Source organism: Sebastes fasciatus, chromosome 9 (assembly GCF_043250625.1).
Source record: "Sebastes fasciatus isolate fSebFas1 chromosome 9, fSebFas1.pri, whole genome shotgun sequence".
Taxonomy (NCBI): Eukaryota; Metazoa; Chordata; class Actinopteri; order Perciformes; family Sebastidae; genus Sebastes; species Sebastes fasciatus.
In genome coordinates, this window is record NC_133803.1 from 18,717,520 (window position 1) to 18,734,859 (window position 17,340).

Consider the following 17,340-nt stretch of genomic DNA (forward strand, 5'->3'; position numbering starts at 1 on the left):
TCCTCTCCCTTTTCCATTTGGCATTATATAACCAACCACTTTAAACTAGACTACAAAAATAATAATAATAAAAAAAATACAATAAAATAGAATTAAATATATACCTCTACAATCATCATCACATTCTTTACCACTGTATTTTCATTTAACAGCTGTCTCTTTGTTTTTACACAAAATTTCACAACTTAAAACAAGGGGGAGAGAGAGAAAACACAAAAAAACAAGACAAGACTTCATCTTAAGCTATAATTTCAATTGAACTCAGAGAAAAAAGGGAGGACACATTCTTAAACAATCCAAAGGATTAAAATGAAATAATGTAAAATAAATAGATAAATTAATAAATTTAAATAAAAATAAATGTGGTGAAGGGTCTACTGTGCAAATTGAAAGTAAAATATACGTGTGTGCCAATTGAAGTATAATGTGCCTTTGTGCATTGCCCACTCAGAAGAAATATAGGAGCAAAAACAATATTACTACTCTAAAGTTTATCACAGAAAATATTCACATTTTGTGCCATCCTTGGTAGACAGACAGACAGATAGATAGATAGATAGATAGATAGATAGATAGATAGATAGATCCCTATAGGGAAATTGAGGTGTTACAGCAGAAATTTACATACAGTACATCACAAAAAACGTGCATCACTCACACAAAAAGGGGTAGGTACAAGAAACACTGCATTTACAAACCCCTCTATAAAAAAAACACTTTTAACTGGATTACAAAAATATTAATAAATACAATAAAATAGAATTAAAGATATATCTCTACAATCATCATCACATTCTTTACCACTGTATTTTCATTTTACAGCTGTCTCTTCACAACTTAAAACAAGGGGGAGAGAGAGAAAACAAAAAAACAAGATAAGACTTCATCTTAAACTATAATTTCAATTGAACTCAGAGAAAAAAGGGAGGACACATTCTTAAACAATCCAAAGAACTAAAATGAAATAAAGTAAAATAAATTAAAAAAATAAAAAGATAAATAAATTTAAATAAAAATAAATGTGGTGAAGGGTCTACTGTGCAAATTGAAAGTAAAATATACGTTGTGCCAATTGAAGAAATAATAATAATAATAATAATACATTTTATTTATATAGCGCTTTTCTAAAAACTCAAAGACACTTTACATATATTTAATTATTTATTTACATATATATTTACTTATTTACATATATAGATAAAAATATCATCAAACAAGGACATCATAAAAAAATATATAAAACACGCAATATTAATCACACATTAAAAGCAGTATAATGTGCCTTGTGCATTGCCCACAGAAAAAAAATATAGGAGCAAAAACAATATTACTACTCTAAAATTTATAACAGAAACATTTTCACATTTTTGTGGTGGATTTTGGTACTTGAACGCAGCATGGGGATGTGATTGACAGGTCAGTGGGAGGAGCCGGATGGTGCCGAAGAATGCTGAGTCATCGTGACGTAACCGCGTTCCGCCTGACGACATCACGTGTGTGTAGAAGCACAGGAGGGCGTTCTATGTTCAACACACTGAGAGCAGACTGAGAGACTGAGAGGAGCAGCAGACTGGTTTGGCAACAACGACCCGACGACCTCATCCCATCACAGAGCTGCTGCACACAGAACGAGAGGATAGCTCAGTAACTCATCTTGGAGGAGCAGAAACACCAGCAGCAGCTCTCTTCTAGTGTGCTTTACCGAGCTAGCACACACTAGCAGGTGATGAGCAGAGAGGCCTGCTTCTTCTGCATGCCTCTCTAAGGTTACCGACAGGACACACAGCTTGTTACAGCACCGAGACTCTCTGCAGCCTCTGAACTCTCTGACAGCACCTAAAGGATCCAGACTCTGCCCCCTGAGAGCACCCAGACTTTATGCAAGCTCCATGCTGGCTAGTTAGCTAGCTGACTGCTTTGTGTGTGTGTGTGGTGCATAAGTTCATATATATATATATATATATATATATATATAGTCGTCTCTGTGTGTGTGTCTGTGTTGTGTGTGTGTGCGATGGGTTTACTGTCACAGGGGTCTCCTCTGAACTGGGAAGAAACCAAGAAGTATGCGGATCACATCAGGAAGCATGGTATCATCCAGTTCCTCAACATCTACAACAAGCTGAAGGAGAGGCAGAAGGATGTGTTGAAATGGGGCGATGAGGTAAGAAAACAAGAAACGAAACGTTTTTATTTTATTTTGCAATGATCAACAACGTGGGAAAATGGTGCTTGACTGTTAATGCATATGTCTTTCATGATGATTGTGCATGATGCAATAGTGGCCTGTTATTGATATAGATTATGAATTTACTGGGTTTTTTTTACTCTTATATTACATTATATTCAACTTAATTGTCATTGCACATAGTACAAGTGCAACGAAATGCAGTTTTGCATCTATAACCAGAGTGCAAACTAGTAAAGTGCTGCTAAGACAATACATACAAATGAGGATATATTGGTGTTAAATATTTGAGTTAAATATAGTGACTTGTTATTGATATAGATTGTTGATTTACTGTTTTTTTTACTCTTAGATTATATTATATTATATTCAATTTAATTGCCATTGCACATAGTACAAATACAACGAAATTGCAGTTTTTCTTCTATAACCAGAGTGCAAACTAGTAAAGACAATATATACAAATGAGGATTTATTGGTGTTAAATTTTGAGTTAAAGAGTTAGATTATATTAAATTCAACTTTATTGTCATTGCACATAGTCAGGGAATGACATTAGCACCAGTTATAAAGCAAATAAAACAGATAAAGTAGATGTAATAAATAAATATAAACAGAAATGTTACACTAGAAGTATAAAATATGAAAATAAATGTAATGTAAACAGAGTTAATTGCACTTGTAAAACAGGTAGGGTATATGTTATAAATAAATAACTTGTAAAACAGGTAGGGTAGATGTAATAAATAATTAAATAAATGTAAACAAAGGTAGTTTTAAAGCACTAGTCAGTGTTTTAAAACAAATACTTGACAAGACTAAACAAGGCAGATAAAACAGCTAGCCATAGGTAAATCACACACAGTTATAAAGCAAATAAAAACAGGTAAAGTAGATGTAATAAATAAATATAAACAAGGTGTTACACTAGAAGTATGAAATATAAAAATAGATGTAATAAATAAATATAAACAAGGTGTTACACTAGAGGTATAAAATATAAAAATAGATGTAATAAATAAATATAAACAGAAGTGTTACACTAGAGGTATAAAATATAAAAATAGATGTAATGTAAACAGAGGTAATTGCACTTGTAAAACAGGTAGGGTATACATATATACAGATTGTAATTAAGGTGCAAATGATCGTTATATTCTGATGAATAAGAGTTTAACTATAAATTGCATACTGATGAGATGTTGCATAAAAACTGTACAAGAGTACAATCCTCTCCTGTATATGTATAACTTGTGATTCCACCTGTATAGACATATCTACTCTCCTATATTCATCTTATATATATATATTCACTTAGTCCCATATGCATATAGCTCTATGTACATAATCTCTCTGTGTATAGATATAAATATAACTCCACCTGTGCTGTATATATCATTTATTTATAATACTCTTGTACTCTTACTGCAGAATATTTAACGGAAATGAACCTGCACCTTCCTATATTGTGTAATATCTTAAGAGGATTTGTACATAAGGACATTTCTCCACAATACAATAGCTCACAATATCTATGTAAGTTGATAAACAAGGTACTTATGTGTAGATTGTTGGCATAGTTACAAATGAATATATGTTAAATAGCTGTTTATAGATGATAATTTTGAGTATTACCAATCGTTCAGTCTGCTTGTGACTGTCTAATGATTCAGGCACTACTACAGGTAATTCAGGAAGACACTCCCTGTTGAGTAAACTTTAACTTGCTGCTATGTATACTGTATGTTAACATAGAGTTTGTGGGCTCGGCCGTGACTTTTGTCGTCCATTCAGAACTTCCCACTCGTTTTTTGCCCGCCACCGAGTCCACAAAACTTCAGTGTGCCACAGCTTGAACAAAGTGTTTTGATTTGGAACAATGTGGAATGCTGTTGTTATAGATTAATCCCTCTTTCAGACAGGGGATTACAGGGCAGCAGAGTCAAAGTCAAGGAAACATAACGGATGAATTGGAATCGATGTGATGGCGTCCCAGTCTGATCTTGAACGCGTCTGCTTTAAAAAAACTGGTTTATAAGTTAGAAGAAGAGTGCCGTTGAATGAATAAAGCAGTGGCTGTGATGCAGTGTTCGTCGACTGATGATGTGTCCTGTTTGTTTTGAATCATTTACTTTTAGGTCGAGTACATGTTGGTGGAGTTGGATGACAAGGATGAAAAGGTTCGGCTCGTCCTGAACGGCGAAGATGTTTTGAAGTCTCTCCAGGACCAGGGTGAAAACATAAACCCCAAGTAAGTAAGCTCGCCACACAATACATTCAGCTGAGTATACTAGGGATGTCACGGTACCAGAAATCTAGTAGTCGATACCAATACCAGTGAATTTACACGATTCTCGATACCAATTCGATACCACGGTAAAAAAAACCAATAAGTCCCATGTAATTCAACACGCACTCCTTTATTAAAACATTTGAACATTACAAAAAACAGAGGCATGTAGCCTTCAAGTAATACATAAAAAGAAATGTCTATCAACATTGCAAAACAGAACAGTGGCATGTAGCCTTCAAGTATTTAAAGCAAACAATATTGTCTGGATGTCTGTGTTTGAGGTGCTTTGCTAAATTGGAAGTATTTCCTCCTTTGGAAAGAAAAGTACGACGGCACCGTTACTGCACCGCATACTGGTTTTTGCGAATCTATTATTACTTCTTGTAAATCCGCCTCGAACGCAAAGTACTTCCATACCCGACTCTTGCTATTTGTTTTCCCAACGAGTTGAGGCGGAGGTAGCGCTGCAGCAGCTGCCATCTTTCACATCTCGTGTTCTTGTTTTTTTCCGTGCTGTTACGGCGTTCATCTTCTTCCTTCATTTCACGGCAGATGAGAACACTTGTAAGCGTATAACTGCCCCCATTAGATCCGGAAGAATCGCATCTCCAGTACCTCCGCTCCGGTACCAAATGACCATTACAGGCATCGTTCGGTACCTTTGGCACCGAAGAAAACGAGTTCCGTCACATTTTTTAAATTTTGGTACCGAAGTATCGGTTCTCGTGACATCCCTAGACTATACTACAGATAATAAAAGTTTATAAGTTTAAGTTTACCAGAAAACATCATGGGTTTCGGGAGGGCGGGGTCAAAAGTGACAAAGCAGCATAAGTTATTAGCAGTAAGTTATTAATAATACGTTGATTTTCATTGGAGGGAGTCTTTAAGTAAATGCCACACCTCAAATGCAAACAGTTTAATAATCTGTTTTAGATCACAGCGATTGTTTTGCTGTCACTCAAGCCACTACACACCCACATCATTTTGATTTATTTTATTTTGGCCGGAGTGTGTTAATACTGTTTGATTGATAAAAAAAAAATGAAGACAGAGACAGCTCTCTAGAGAAATCCACACCGATATGATTTTCTGATGAACTACACATATTGTTGCTGCTCTGTTGAGCGTTGTTTTTGTCAAATATACACTATTTACACAAAAGATTTTTCTGCATTTCTTCTGGCTTTCAGCACTTTATTTTAGTGGCTAACTCCAACTGTGACATGCACATGAAGGACAGATCCCTCTGGCGTGTATTGGCATAGCTCCACCACCCATATTCAATGTGAACAGATCTCTTAAAAGCTAGAACAACACGTACTGGTGTGCAGTACAGCAGAGGCCTGCAGCATTGCCCTACCTTTGCCATACCTCACTCCCACTGTATTTGCATCGAAGGTGCTTTTGCTCACATGCACAAAGCGCACCACACAAACAAGTCTGATCCCTGTGACCAAAACGCTGTTTATTAAAACATCCGTTTTTCAAAATCACACAAGTTAGTGCCTTCAGAAGCAGCTACGCCTCTCTGAGTCATTATGACTATGTCGCCTCCAGCTTTGCACACCTGTATCTTCACGTGTGACCAATCACCTCGGGCTCCATAAGGCCGATCAGTGAGCTGCTCTCCCAGTGCTTTGCATAGTTTCAACAAGCTTTAACTGATCAGACCTGATCTTTCTCCACTGATCTTCCTCAGATGTTAGTATTTATTCCAAAAGGTGACAGTTTTTCGCTTTGTAGACTTTTTCCGCATTCTCACAGTCAATCATTAAGTGCTGTTTTACACTTTAGAGGGCTTTTAGTACTGCGTCCTACAAAATAAGAGACTTCCAAACGTCTTCTAAAAAGTAAAGTTTAAAAGTAATTCTGATGAAGTCTATAACAAGACAAACTGTGAAAAAAAAAGGTCTGTGATAACAATCAGAGCTGCTCCTGGGAATACCGTTTGCATGTCCGAGCTGTAGTAACATTTCTTTAAAAAGAGGAATTCTCTGCGGGCGTTGTAAATGTGTTTGTACAAGCCCGTGAGTGTTATGCTTGCTCGCTGCCCATGACGTCGGTCTGAATCTGTGGAGCCAACTTCACCCAGGGGAAATACCAGTGGCAGTGGGAATAGTAGAGCCGTTGCATTCCTCATTACTGCCCCTCTGTCGCACACACCAAAGAGCACGCTCCGGAGCACAAATACGTCGCGTTCGCTTGCCGTGCCAAGATCGCGGCTGACATACGATAAAGGGAGAGCGGTCGGTTTATTCAATCAGAAAGGTCATCTTGATACCGAGATCAGGGGGCCGTTTTTCTCGACGGCCTCCTTCCTCGTTGACCTATAAAGTAGATTGTTTTCACAACACTGTGCATTCATATCTGTGCAGTCACCCCACGCTTTGGAGACCAGAGTATGGCAGCTACATGATTGAAGGAACTCCAGGGCAGCCGTACGGCGGGACGATGTCAGAGTTCAACACCGTGGAGGGCAACATGGGGAAGAGACGGCGAGAGGCCTCGTCTGTCCTGAACCCGAATGAAACCCTCTGCACCATCACCTCATTCCCAAGGTACTTTTTGTCAAAGTGTAAAAAAAAATGTTTTAACCCTAATTGATAATTGTTAGTGGGGATAATAACAAAACAAATACAAAACTGGGTCCATTGTTTCATATACAGTCTGTGCAGCTGTGAGCAATATATTCAATTCATCAATGTGATGGATTCTATAAGTTTACAATATTGACCATGAAGCACTTTTAACTCTGAAACAGTGTTTGATTGCGCTTGACGACATGAGAGCTGCAACAATTAGTTGATTAATTGATCTGCAGAAATTATTTGGCAACAAATTTGATAGTGAATGAATTGTTTTTGTCAGATTAAAAACAAGACATTTGACATATGTCACCTTAGATTTTCGGAAAAATTATTATTTTAAATTTTTCTGTATTTTCTGACATTATTTTAGACAAAACAATTAGTCAATTAATTGAGGAAATAATTGGCAGAATAATCACAATAATTGTTAGTAGCAGCCCTATAATAGTCATGTATGTTTTGATCCTTTTATTTAGGTTAGGTTGCCCGGGTTTCACCAAACCAGAACACCGACCGACCCCTGTTGAAAAGGGAGTGTCAAAGTCACTGTTTTTCCCAGATGGTGCCATCAACAGTCATCCGAGATTCAGGTATGCTTCCTGGTTATTATAGCTTCCTGACAGCCTGCATGTGTGTCTGCCTCACTGGTATGGTTTTTGATTAGAAAACCATACCAGTTTACTATTCAATTGCAGGATTGTTGACTTTGGTGAGCAAATACAGCTACTAAATAAACATACAGTTGAAGAGGCTACAATCAATTCTGTGTTATCTGCCGATACTGTGTATCCGCCAATAATCATTGCCAATATATCAGGGGGGTTTTTTGGCTTATTTTTTACTGTAGATGTCAGTAGATTTTGACAGTACCATACTTAATGCTTATACTTGTTGTTTTTCTATAATGAAGCGTGTGTGTGTGTGTGTGTATTTTTCTTTTGCAGCACCCTTACCAGAAACATACGTCACAGAAGAGGCGAGAAAGTCGTGATTAATGTGCCAAGTAAGTTTGAATGAAATGACAGCTGTAAACGGAATTATAAACTAGTTATTGTAGTTTTTTTTAATCATAAAATAACTTATTTCTTCAATTAAACTGTGACATTTACTTATTTTGTGATTTGTTATTCCTGTAAATCAATATTCTTAACCATTTGCTGTAAATGTGGTGCATATTTAGCCGGCTGAGACAAAATTGAGCTTTTCTAATATTCCCCCAAAGTCCTTTTTTGTTCCTATCTCAATAAAAAAACAACACTAACAATACATTTTAAAAAACGCGACGTTATTTTTGAGTACAAAAATGGGTGACTAAATGTGATTTTTTGATTTGCCTCTCAGACTGCATGTAAAAAATGAAAATACGACTATTCCTTCTCGTGTTTCAGTCTTCAAAGACAAGTGCACTCCATCTCCGTTTGTGGAGGAGTTTCCTGAGGACGATGGTGAAGGAGCGAGGGCGGCTCTGCCCGATCATATCTACATGGACGCCATGGGCTTCGGCATGGGCAACTGCTGTTTGCAGGTACTGAATGAACGGAACGAGCAGAGCCTTTCTTGCCTTTCAACAATCCTTTTGTGATTGTAAAATGAGATGCTGTGACCTGGAATATTTTCAGTTTTGTGTGACTGCAACTTTACAATCCCAATAAGTGATTTATAAACGTACTTCAGCCTCTTTTTTATGATGCTCTTGCAGGTGACATTCCAAGCTTGTAGCATTGATGAGGCAAGATACCTTTATGACCAACTAGCAACGTTCTGCCCCATAGTGGTGAGTCCATAAATAAAGCATGTGCTTCCTATTACCTGACCTCTTCGTCCTCTGGACCATTGTAAAACTAACAATCTCTTAACTGAATCAAATGTTTTGAAAACAACTATGCAGTCACATTGGTTTGCTATAATCTAAATAAATCAGAGATACAAGATTGTGTCGCTTTGTTTACTGTTCCCATGATGTCACTCAACTGTTTTCTCTCTTCACAGATGGCGTTGAGTGCGGCCTCGCCCTTCTACAGAGGCTTTGTCTCAGATATTGATTGTCGCTGGGGGGTTATTTCTGCCTCGGTGGACGACAGGACACCAGAGGAACGCGGGCTCAAGGTGAGCAGGCGGAGCTGAAAAAACAGATTCTTAACATGAAAATGTGTTTCAGTCAAAAGATATTTTTTGTGGATGTGCTTTGTTTAGTTTTACCTCTTATATTATTATTTATCACTTTTCATTATTGACACTTTAGATCTGTATACACGTGTTGATGCTGTCCGTCATCTACAGTAATGGATCCACCTTTTTTTTTTTTACATTTCATTAGGTTATTGATTTCGTCCATTGTAGGAAATGCTACTGCTGCCTCTGAATTACTGGAGTTTATTATTGTGTTTACTTGGATGAATACCACCACAGACCAGAACCATGCAATCTGATTTTACTTGCTGCTTCTTAAAACTCAAGCGGAAGGCAAAAGCACCATTTAGATATCCCAGTAAAAATGTTCATGCTTCAGGTTTTCATTTTGAGTATGATGTATTAAAATTACTTTTGCAGCCTTTGAAAAATGACAAATACAGGATCTTCAAGTCGAGATACGATTCAATCGACAGCTACCTGTCTAGCTGTGGTGAGAAGTACAACGACATTGATTTGACGATAGATGAGGAGATCTACAAGCAGCTGCTCGGCGCAGGTACACGCATATCTAAAACAGCATCATCAATAGTAGTATGTGAAATAAAAGAAGAAAAGTGAACTTCACAATCAGAATCCACTAATAGGTGCTTGTGCAGTAAAGAAATGAATAATAAGCTTCTTGTGGGTAGGAATTGACAAGCTGATGGCCCAGCACATAGCGCACCTCTTCATCCGAGATCCACTCTCTGTCTTTGAGGAGAAAATCCACTTGGATGATGAAAACGAGTCCGATCACTTTGAGGTGAGGTTTTCTGTTAAACCAGGTGTAAAAACGCAATACAGGCTTGCCTTCAGTGTAAAGGAGTATTTATTCAAACTTGTCTCCCTGCAGAACCTCCAGTCGACCAACTGGCAGACGATGAGGTTCAAACCTCCACCTCCCAACTCCGATATCGGCTGGAGAGTTGAGTTCCGCCCCATGGAGGTAAAAACCAACTGCACCATCGCGTAACTTAGACTTGTAGTTGTAATCTGTGTTTATATTCAACGTATCCTCATACAATGTTCGTAGGATATCTTACGAAAAGTTGTTCCTTTTTTTCGTGCGTTTTTCCACGAATGTTAAGCAACACGTGTCAATATCTGCTCGTTACATGCATACAGTCTTTTCAAAATAAACTTCTGTCTTCACAGAAAACAACTTGGTTACATTTAGGCAACAATTAGGCAACCAAACTACTTAATTAGTTTTAGGCAACAAAACTACTTTGTTAGATTTAGGAAAAGATCGACTTGGTTATGTTTAGGCAACAAAACTACTTAGTTAGGTTTAGGAAAAGATCGACTTGGTTAGGTTTAGGCAACAAAACGTCTTAGTTAGGTTTAGGAAAAGATTGTAGTTTGGCTTAAAATAACTCCGGAAGTGGCGTTACTTAAGTACCGAAGTTACATGACAAATAAATAAACGTTGACTTCTGGTTTCCCACGGGGTACGAACACCGGTCTCCTGGGTGAAAGTCTGGTGTTTTTTGACCCACTTATCCACACCGACCTCCTCCCTACATGGCGCTTGTTGCTGTTTATACTTCCTGGTTCACGATTACGTAGATTACATACAAATAGATTTTGTGGGATATATACGAATTACAGTGCATTACTTTTCGTAGGTATAGTTAACAAACGGTGTGTGAGAACAGCCTGTTATATTCAATGACATGGCCTTTCAAATACAGAAAAAAACATGATAGTAAGACAAGTTTTGTTTTTCAGGTGCAGCTAACCGACTTTGAAAACGCTGCATATGTGGTCTTTGTCGTGCTGCTCACCAGAGTGATCTTGTCCTATAAGCTGGACTTTCTGATCCCTTTGTCAAAGGTAAAAAAACAGCCACACACTTCTATGTAAAATGTCAAGATTAATTAAATTATGTAAGTAGGACATCTGGATCCTAATGATATACTTTGTACACGGTGCTCCGATACAGTAATCACTTGTCTTTCATTAGGTTGACGAAAACATGAAGGTCGCACAGAAGAGAAACTCTGTCCAGGAGGGCATGTTTAACTTCAGGAAGGACATCTTCAAAGGTGGGTAAAAACAAAAGATGCAACTTTAGGTCGATGCTTAAAGCCTCAGATAGGACGAGCTGATCCATTTGTGTTGTCCACCAATAGGCTGCAACCCGGGACTCGATGGCACAGCCTCGGCTGAGAACGGCTTGGAGACCGACGGCGCTAATGAGGACTACACGCTGATGAGTATCGACACAATCATCAATGGAAAGGTGATTATTGTCTCAACAACTATTGGCTGGATGCAAACATTCTTGATGCCCAGTGGATGAATCCTACTGACTTTGGTGATCCTCTAGCGCCACCATGAGGTCGACATTTGTAGTTTTGAGTGAACAATCTTGACAACTATTGGATGGATTGCCATGAAATTTGATACAGACATCCATGTTGCCCTGACGATTAGTTCTAATAACTTTGGTGATCCTTTTAGCCTCAGCTGTACTTTGTGTTCAGTGCTATTCAGCAAATGTTGTCATGCTGGTGTTATGCCACATTCTTATGAAATTAGACCGTATTTACGAATAGCCAACAAGTCGGAGACGGTAATGAAATGTCCACTTGGTGAAAAGAACTCCAGAAGTGTCAACAAACTGCTTTTGCGTCTAAATAAAATCCAATATGAACTCTGATGCAACTGATTCAGCTAAGTTAAAAGGAGCCTATATACTGTTTTATTTATCTGGTTTCACTGTTAACGCACCGCTACAAATATGTACAAATAAATGTAGTTAATTTAGGCTATTTAAATGATGTGACTACAAGACTAGCAGTGTTTGTAACCAGCTTGGAATAATCGTGTATAATGCGCGAATGCTTTTACAAGTATTTAGCTCAAATCACAGCTACAGTGCTGTAGTACATCCTCACAGAGCCGCTAGCATGGCTGCACAATCTTAAGGCCGTTACACACCGGGGGCGTTTTTGTTGGTGGGATTAATTGCACATCAATACTGTATATTTTTTCAAACTGTTTTTGTCGTGAATACTTTCACAAAGAACGCAAATATTACGCAGCGAAAAAGCAAAGTTGTTTTTTTCCGGAACAAGGTTGATTTTTTTTTCTGATCTTTCACACCGCGACTAAAGGCATCGACCAGTCATGTTGTGCGGAACGGGCAAACTCAAAACGTACACTATAGTATACAAGAACATAGAGGCTCCGTAGTCCGAAGCAAGATGGCAAACTTTATTATTCTTTTCAGCAACGCAGCACATACCAGATCCACTCCTTCCGTTCTTACCTTTCACAATAAAAGCCCTAGACATATACACTGTGTAACAGTTTACCAGAGGCAAATTCACTCACAGCATTTCACTTGAAGGAAACTCAATAAAATAGCTTACAGTAGTTTAGGCTGTACAACAATTTACCTCAGACACCCCCTCGGTGTGTAAAGGCCTTAAGCTTTAAGCCCTCTTAACAATTACAGCTGTTTCCTTCTGTTTTTATCACCAGGAGGGAGTATTTCAAGGGCTCATCCCGATCCTTAACTGCTATCTAGAAAACATGGAAGTGGATGTGGACACCAGGTGCACCATTTTGAATTATCTGAAGCTCATCAAGAAACGTGCCTCAGGTAAATTTGCATTAAAAAATAACAAAACTTGATGTTCTCATAAGGCAAAAGCAGATTTTTGTCTTTATGCAACTTCAACTCTGTGCGTAATTGTTCTGCTCTGAAACAGGTGAACTGATGACCATGGCCAAGTGGATGAGGGAATTCGTTGCCAAGCACCCGCAGTACAAGCAGGACAGCGTCCTAACCGACAAGATCAACTACGACCTCTTCAGGAAATGCGACAGAGTTGCGAAAGGCGAAGAGCAGTGCCCGGAGCTCATCGGAAACCCAGTTAACAGGTTCAAATGAGAAAAAGAGTCATTATACAAACTCGCATGTAAAGAAAGACCAAATGTGTGGCTCAGAAGGAAAGCGGTCCAATTTTAAGAGAATGCAAAACAGCATGTGTGTGTTGTAAAAAACACACCTGCATCAAATGTATGTGTATATACTGAATTATACAGAATTATTTTAATAGGGGTTAAGACATGCAAAAGGTTGTGTAATAGAAATCAGATGTGTATTTATTTTTCTCTGGAAATTAAGCCTATCTGTGTGACAATGTAAATGTAGCAAAGAGTTGTACAGTAGTCTGCTTTTAATCTCGTGTTCTATAAATACTGTACGTCTGCTCTTTAAAACATTAACATCCTGGGCCTTTTTTATTATTATTCTGGATATGGGCTTTTCGCTTTTGTTAGATCTTTTTTTTTTGCATTTTAAGAGAAATGTTTGCTTTGCTCTGCTGACATTGTAGTGGGACCTTGAAAGTAGTGTTGCAATCATGTGGGAAGGGTGAACCATTGTTTGCAATGTAATGCTGCTTCAAAATAAATCTGCACAACTGTAATTTAGTCTTTTATGGCATGATTTTTAAGAGCTACAGGAAATGAATTTAACTTGATCAAATATGTTATTTGAGCTACCACAAACGCATCATCATCAAGTTTGATCTTGATCAGCCTTCATAAAACAGGCGTAGCAGCATTTTTACATGCCGGCAGGCAGCACATTTACCTCATTTGAATGTTGGATAGCAACCAGGAGCTGACAGAAAGTCATGTCTCGACATTGTGCCTGTTTACTCAAGTTCTAGCACAAAACCTGAAAAGGTGAACTAATACAAATACACCAAATGTTTCCTGTTCCAGGATGAAGTACATATGACAAACTGTAAGATGTAGAGATATGTACAGTAGGTGCCTTAGGGAGACTTGCCTCTCCTCAGAGAGGTCAACGGTCAGGGTCTGACAGAGAGCAGCACAGCTGAATCTATTTGAACTGCACCTCTCCACAGTCTTACATCACTCTTCCATTATCTAAAATACAGCTCCTATAACCGAAAACATCAACTACCTGGTTAAATCCCTCACAGCATCTCTTTAATATGTTATGTAGTAAAGAACAACACTAACAGACTGCAGCTCTGTGAGGCTGTACTAAGGTGCTCTGAGCTAACATGCTCGTAATGTAATTACAATGCTCACATGCAAGTTTAGCGTGTTTAGCATGCTAACATTCACTAATTTGCTAAATTTAACCGAGGCTGACTGAATGTCATTAGTTCTGCAGGTATTTTGTCATAAACTATTATTGAATCATAAACTTAGGTATTGAGCAAATTGAGATTTTGACCTGATGAAAAGTCTGGGGGTTATGGTTATTCATGCTCTGGGGAACATTAATGTTTACAAAATGTCATATACTGATGCACAATTAATCAAAATTTTATTGAAATCGCAATATGGCCTACTGCAATTTTCAAATCGCATAAGGGACAATATTTGTTAAAGGCGAAATGTGTGTTAAATTACCATTTAAAAATAATATTGTTGAGCTGCAGAGACGTTCTGGCCAAACATATTTGTTTGGTACATATCACTGCAAAAATCACACCATAATAATTTTATGTTTGTCAATGAAAATGAGAATAATGATGGAACAATTATAATTGCCTCTAATATCGCAATATCGCAATATCAGTCAAAATAATAAATTAAAAAAACATTGATAGAGGGAACACCGTCTGGTGCTCTTGGAGGGGAAAAGTAATTTAAAAAAAGAAAAAACAATATGCCTTCCTCCATCAAAAGAGTGAAGTGTAGAGAATCCAAATCCAGGCACTTGCGTAGACGGTTTAGAATAATAAGCCTATTTAATAAATATGGGCTAATACATTACAAATGTACACCGATCAGCCATAACATTAGGACAGCATGGGCACCCTGACCTGTGTGCGGCTATGCAGCCCCATACACAACAAACTGCGATGCACTGTGTGTTCTGACACCTTTCTATCGGAACCAGCATTAACTTTTTCAGCAATTTGAGCTACAGTAGCTCTTCTATTGGATCGGACAACACGGGTCAGCCTTCGCTCCCCACGTGCATCAATGAGCCTTGGGTCTGACCCTGTCGCCGGTTCTACGGTTTTCCTTCCTTGGACCACTTATGGTAGGTCTTCCTGACCACTGCAGACCGGGAACATCCCACAAGAGCTGCAGTTCTGGAGATGCTCTGACCCAGTTGTCTAGCCATCACAATCTGGCCCTTGTCAAAGTCGCTCACATCCTTACGCTGGCCCATTTTTTCTGCTTCCAACACAAAGTTCAAAATGTTCACTTGCTGCCTAATGCTGCCACCCACTGCCAGGTGCCATTGTAACGAGATAATCAATGTTATTCACTTCATTTGTCAGTGGCCTTAATGTTATGGCTGATCAGTGTATACCAGTGCATTTCAACCCACTTCTTTTGTCTGTCCAACAGTCAATACCTGAACATTTTCATCCACAAGATGGTGGTATTGAACCACAGCTTTACATAACACTGAGCTGCAGTAACAAATGAGAGCATTACCTCAGTCTGACCTCCTGGACCAGATAATGATTATGGCTGGTACAGGCCCACCCTGTGGAGAGACAAGCAACATAGAATGAAGCCCTGGGGAGCCTCGTTTTTATTCACGTAATGAATAGATTAGAATAAGATAAGATGCATTAGTGTGTTTAAATAGTTGGTCTTCAACACAAACAGTATTTAATGATAAATGTTTAGAAATTTTGCACAGTTATTGAAACAAAAATTAAAGTCCCAATAGGCATATAGTGATATGAGAACATCAAAATTACCATGAAATAGTTCACAAATGCAAAGTCCAATTTTAAAAAAACTAATTAGAGAATTGATTAGAGACATTTTTTTTAAAAGCAGTAAATATGCAGTAGGTCAGTGAATGTTAGTGCGGCCATCTGTCCCCACTAATCCCGAGGTCTTTTTCATAGCAGACATTGTGACTGGTAATAGAAAGCACAGGTGTTACTAATAACATTAATGGCTCTGTCCTAATCGAGTGTGTAAGCCAGCGACAGTGAGCCAGCACGCACAATACCAGGACCCTGAAACTGTAGTAGCTAAGGAGAATTCAGCCATCATTAGTTTTATTATTCATACCTGTGCTTTTTCTGCTGACATAAACGGCCTATATAATAAATAGGCCGTCTGTGATCAGAGCTGATTCAGTATGTACGCTGGTCTTTTTCTACAACAGGACAGAGAGTAAGGCAGTCATGGCAGTCCAGTAGCTTTATACGTACAATGGATCACATAAATATTTTGCTTATAGTGACAAACCCACAGAGAATTATCACCCAACTCTGCAGTTCTACAGAGCGTTTTGGCGTCTTTCAGCTCATTGTTTTAGTTTTCTGGCCCAAAGCTTTACTGTTTTTATTCAGAAGGCAGCTTCTTTTTAATCGAAAAAAGCCCTGGTGAATCCACTGCACGCTACCTGCTCAGCACCAAACGGAGGATAGACAACGTTAACGAAAAGCCGGTGAACTCAGTGGAGCATTTAAGCTGCTGAAAAGCCAGATATTTCCCTCAGGAGTTGATGGAGACCAACAACAGAGTAAAAAAAGGAGAGTGAATATTGGATTTACATTTATTGGGTGGCCAGAAATACGACTCCAAATGAATATTAATGTTGCTACATATCGACCGGATGTAAATTAGGCAACTGTTTGTGAACATGCTCGCTATATCAGCTCAAAGGTATATATCAGTGTTGTTTATTAGAGCTTGTTTCTGTTGCCCCCAAGTGGCCAAGAAAATCAATACATTCAGGTTTAAGTCACAAAAATGAGAACCTGAGATTTGATTTGGCTCATTTCTTGGATGAGGATGTGATTACAGACTGGCAGGGTGAATCCGACCTGAACTCACAACTGAGCAACTCAATGCTTAGTGGCCAGAAGACCAGACTGTGGTTGTAATAGGAGCCTTCAGGAGTGAATATGTCTAACTGTGTCAGTGTGAACAGGGTGTTCCTGAAAAAGGGAGCATTTCTCATTGTTGGAGTTCCCTGATCGACCAAGTAACTGACTAAATAAAGGAAGAAAAGGAAAATATCTGTGGTGGAATTTAACTACATTTTAGGTACTTGTACTTTACTTGAGTATTTCTACTTAATGTCACTTTAATATGTATTTTTACTTTTGGTA

General features: G+C 38.3%; 1 protein-coding gene across 1 annotated transcript; it reads left to right on the forward strand.

The window, feature by feature from the left end:
- Positions 1 to 1,505: 1,505 nt before the first annotated feature.
- On the forward strand, positions 1,506 to 13,693 carry gclc (glutamate-cysteine ligase, catalytic subunit). Its single transcript, XM_074646410.1, has 16 exons — positions 1,506 to 2,164; positions 4,327 to 4,439; positions 6,860 to 7,042; positions 7,549 to 7,662; positions 8,017 to 8,075; positions 8,461 to 8,597; positions 8,772 to 8,846; positions 9,062 to 9,178; positions 9,623 to 9,761; positions 9,895 to 10,007; positions 10,098 to 10,190; positions 10,976 to 11,080; positions 11,211 to 11,292; positions 11,380 to 11,489; positions 12,737 to 12,857; positions 12,967 to 13,693. Exons 1-16 carry the CDS (start codon positions 2,015 to 2,017, stop codon positions 13,146 to 13,148), a joined length of 1,893 nt encoding a protein of 630 aa, XP_074502511.1. The 5' UTR covers positions 1,506 to 2,014; the 3' UTR covers positions 13,149 to 13,693.
- Positions 13,694 to 17,340: the final 3,647 nt, after the last annotated feature.

Coding starts and splice junctions, on each gene's coding strand:
- gclc (XM_074646410.1), top strand. CDS start 2,015: ATGGGTTTACTGTCACAGGGGTCTCCTCTGAACTGGGAAGAAACCAAG. Junction 4,440..6,859: donor GGTGAAAACATAAACCCCAA/GTAAGTAAGCTC, acceptor ATATCTGTGCAG/TCACCCCACGCTTTGGAGAC. Junction 8,076..8,460: donor AGTCGTGATTAATGTGCCAA/GTAAGTTTGAAT, acceptor CTCGTGTTTCAG/TCTTCAAAGACAAGTGCACT.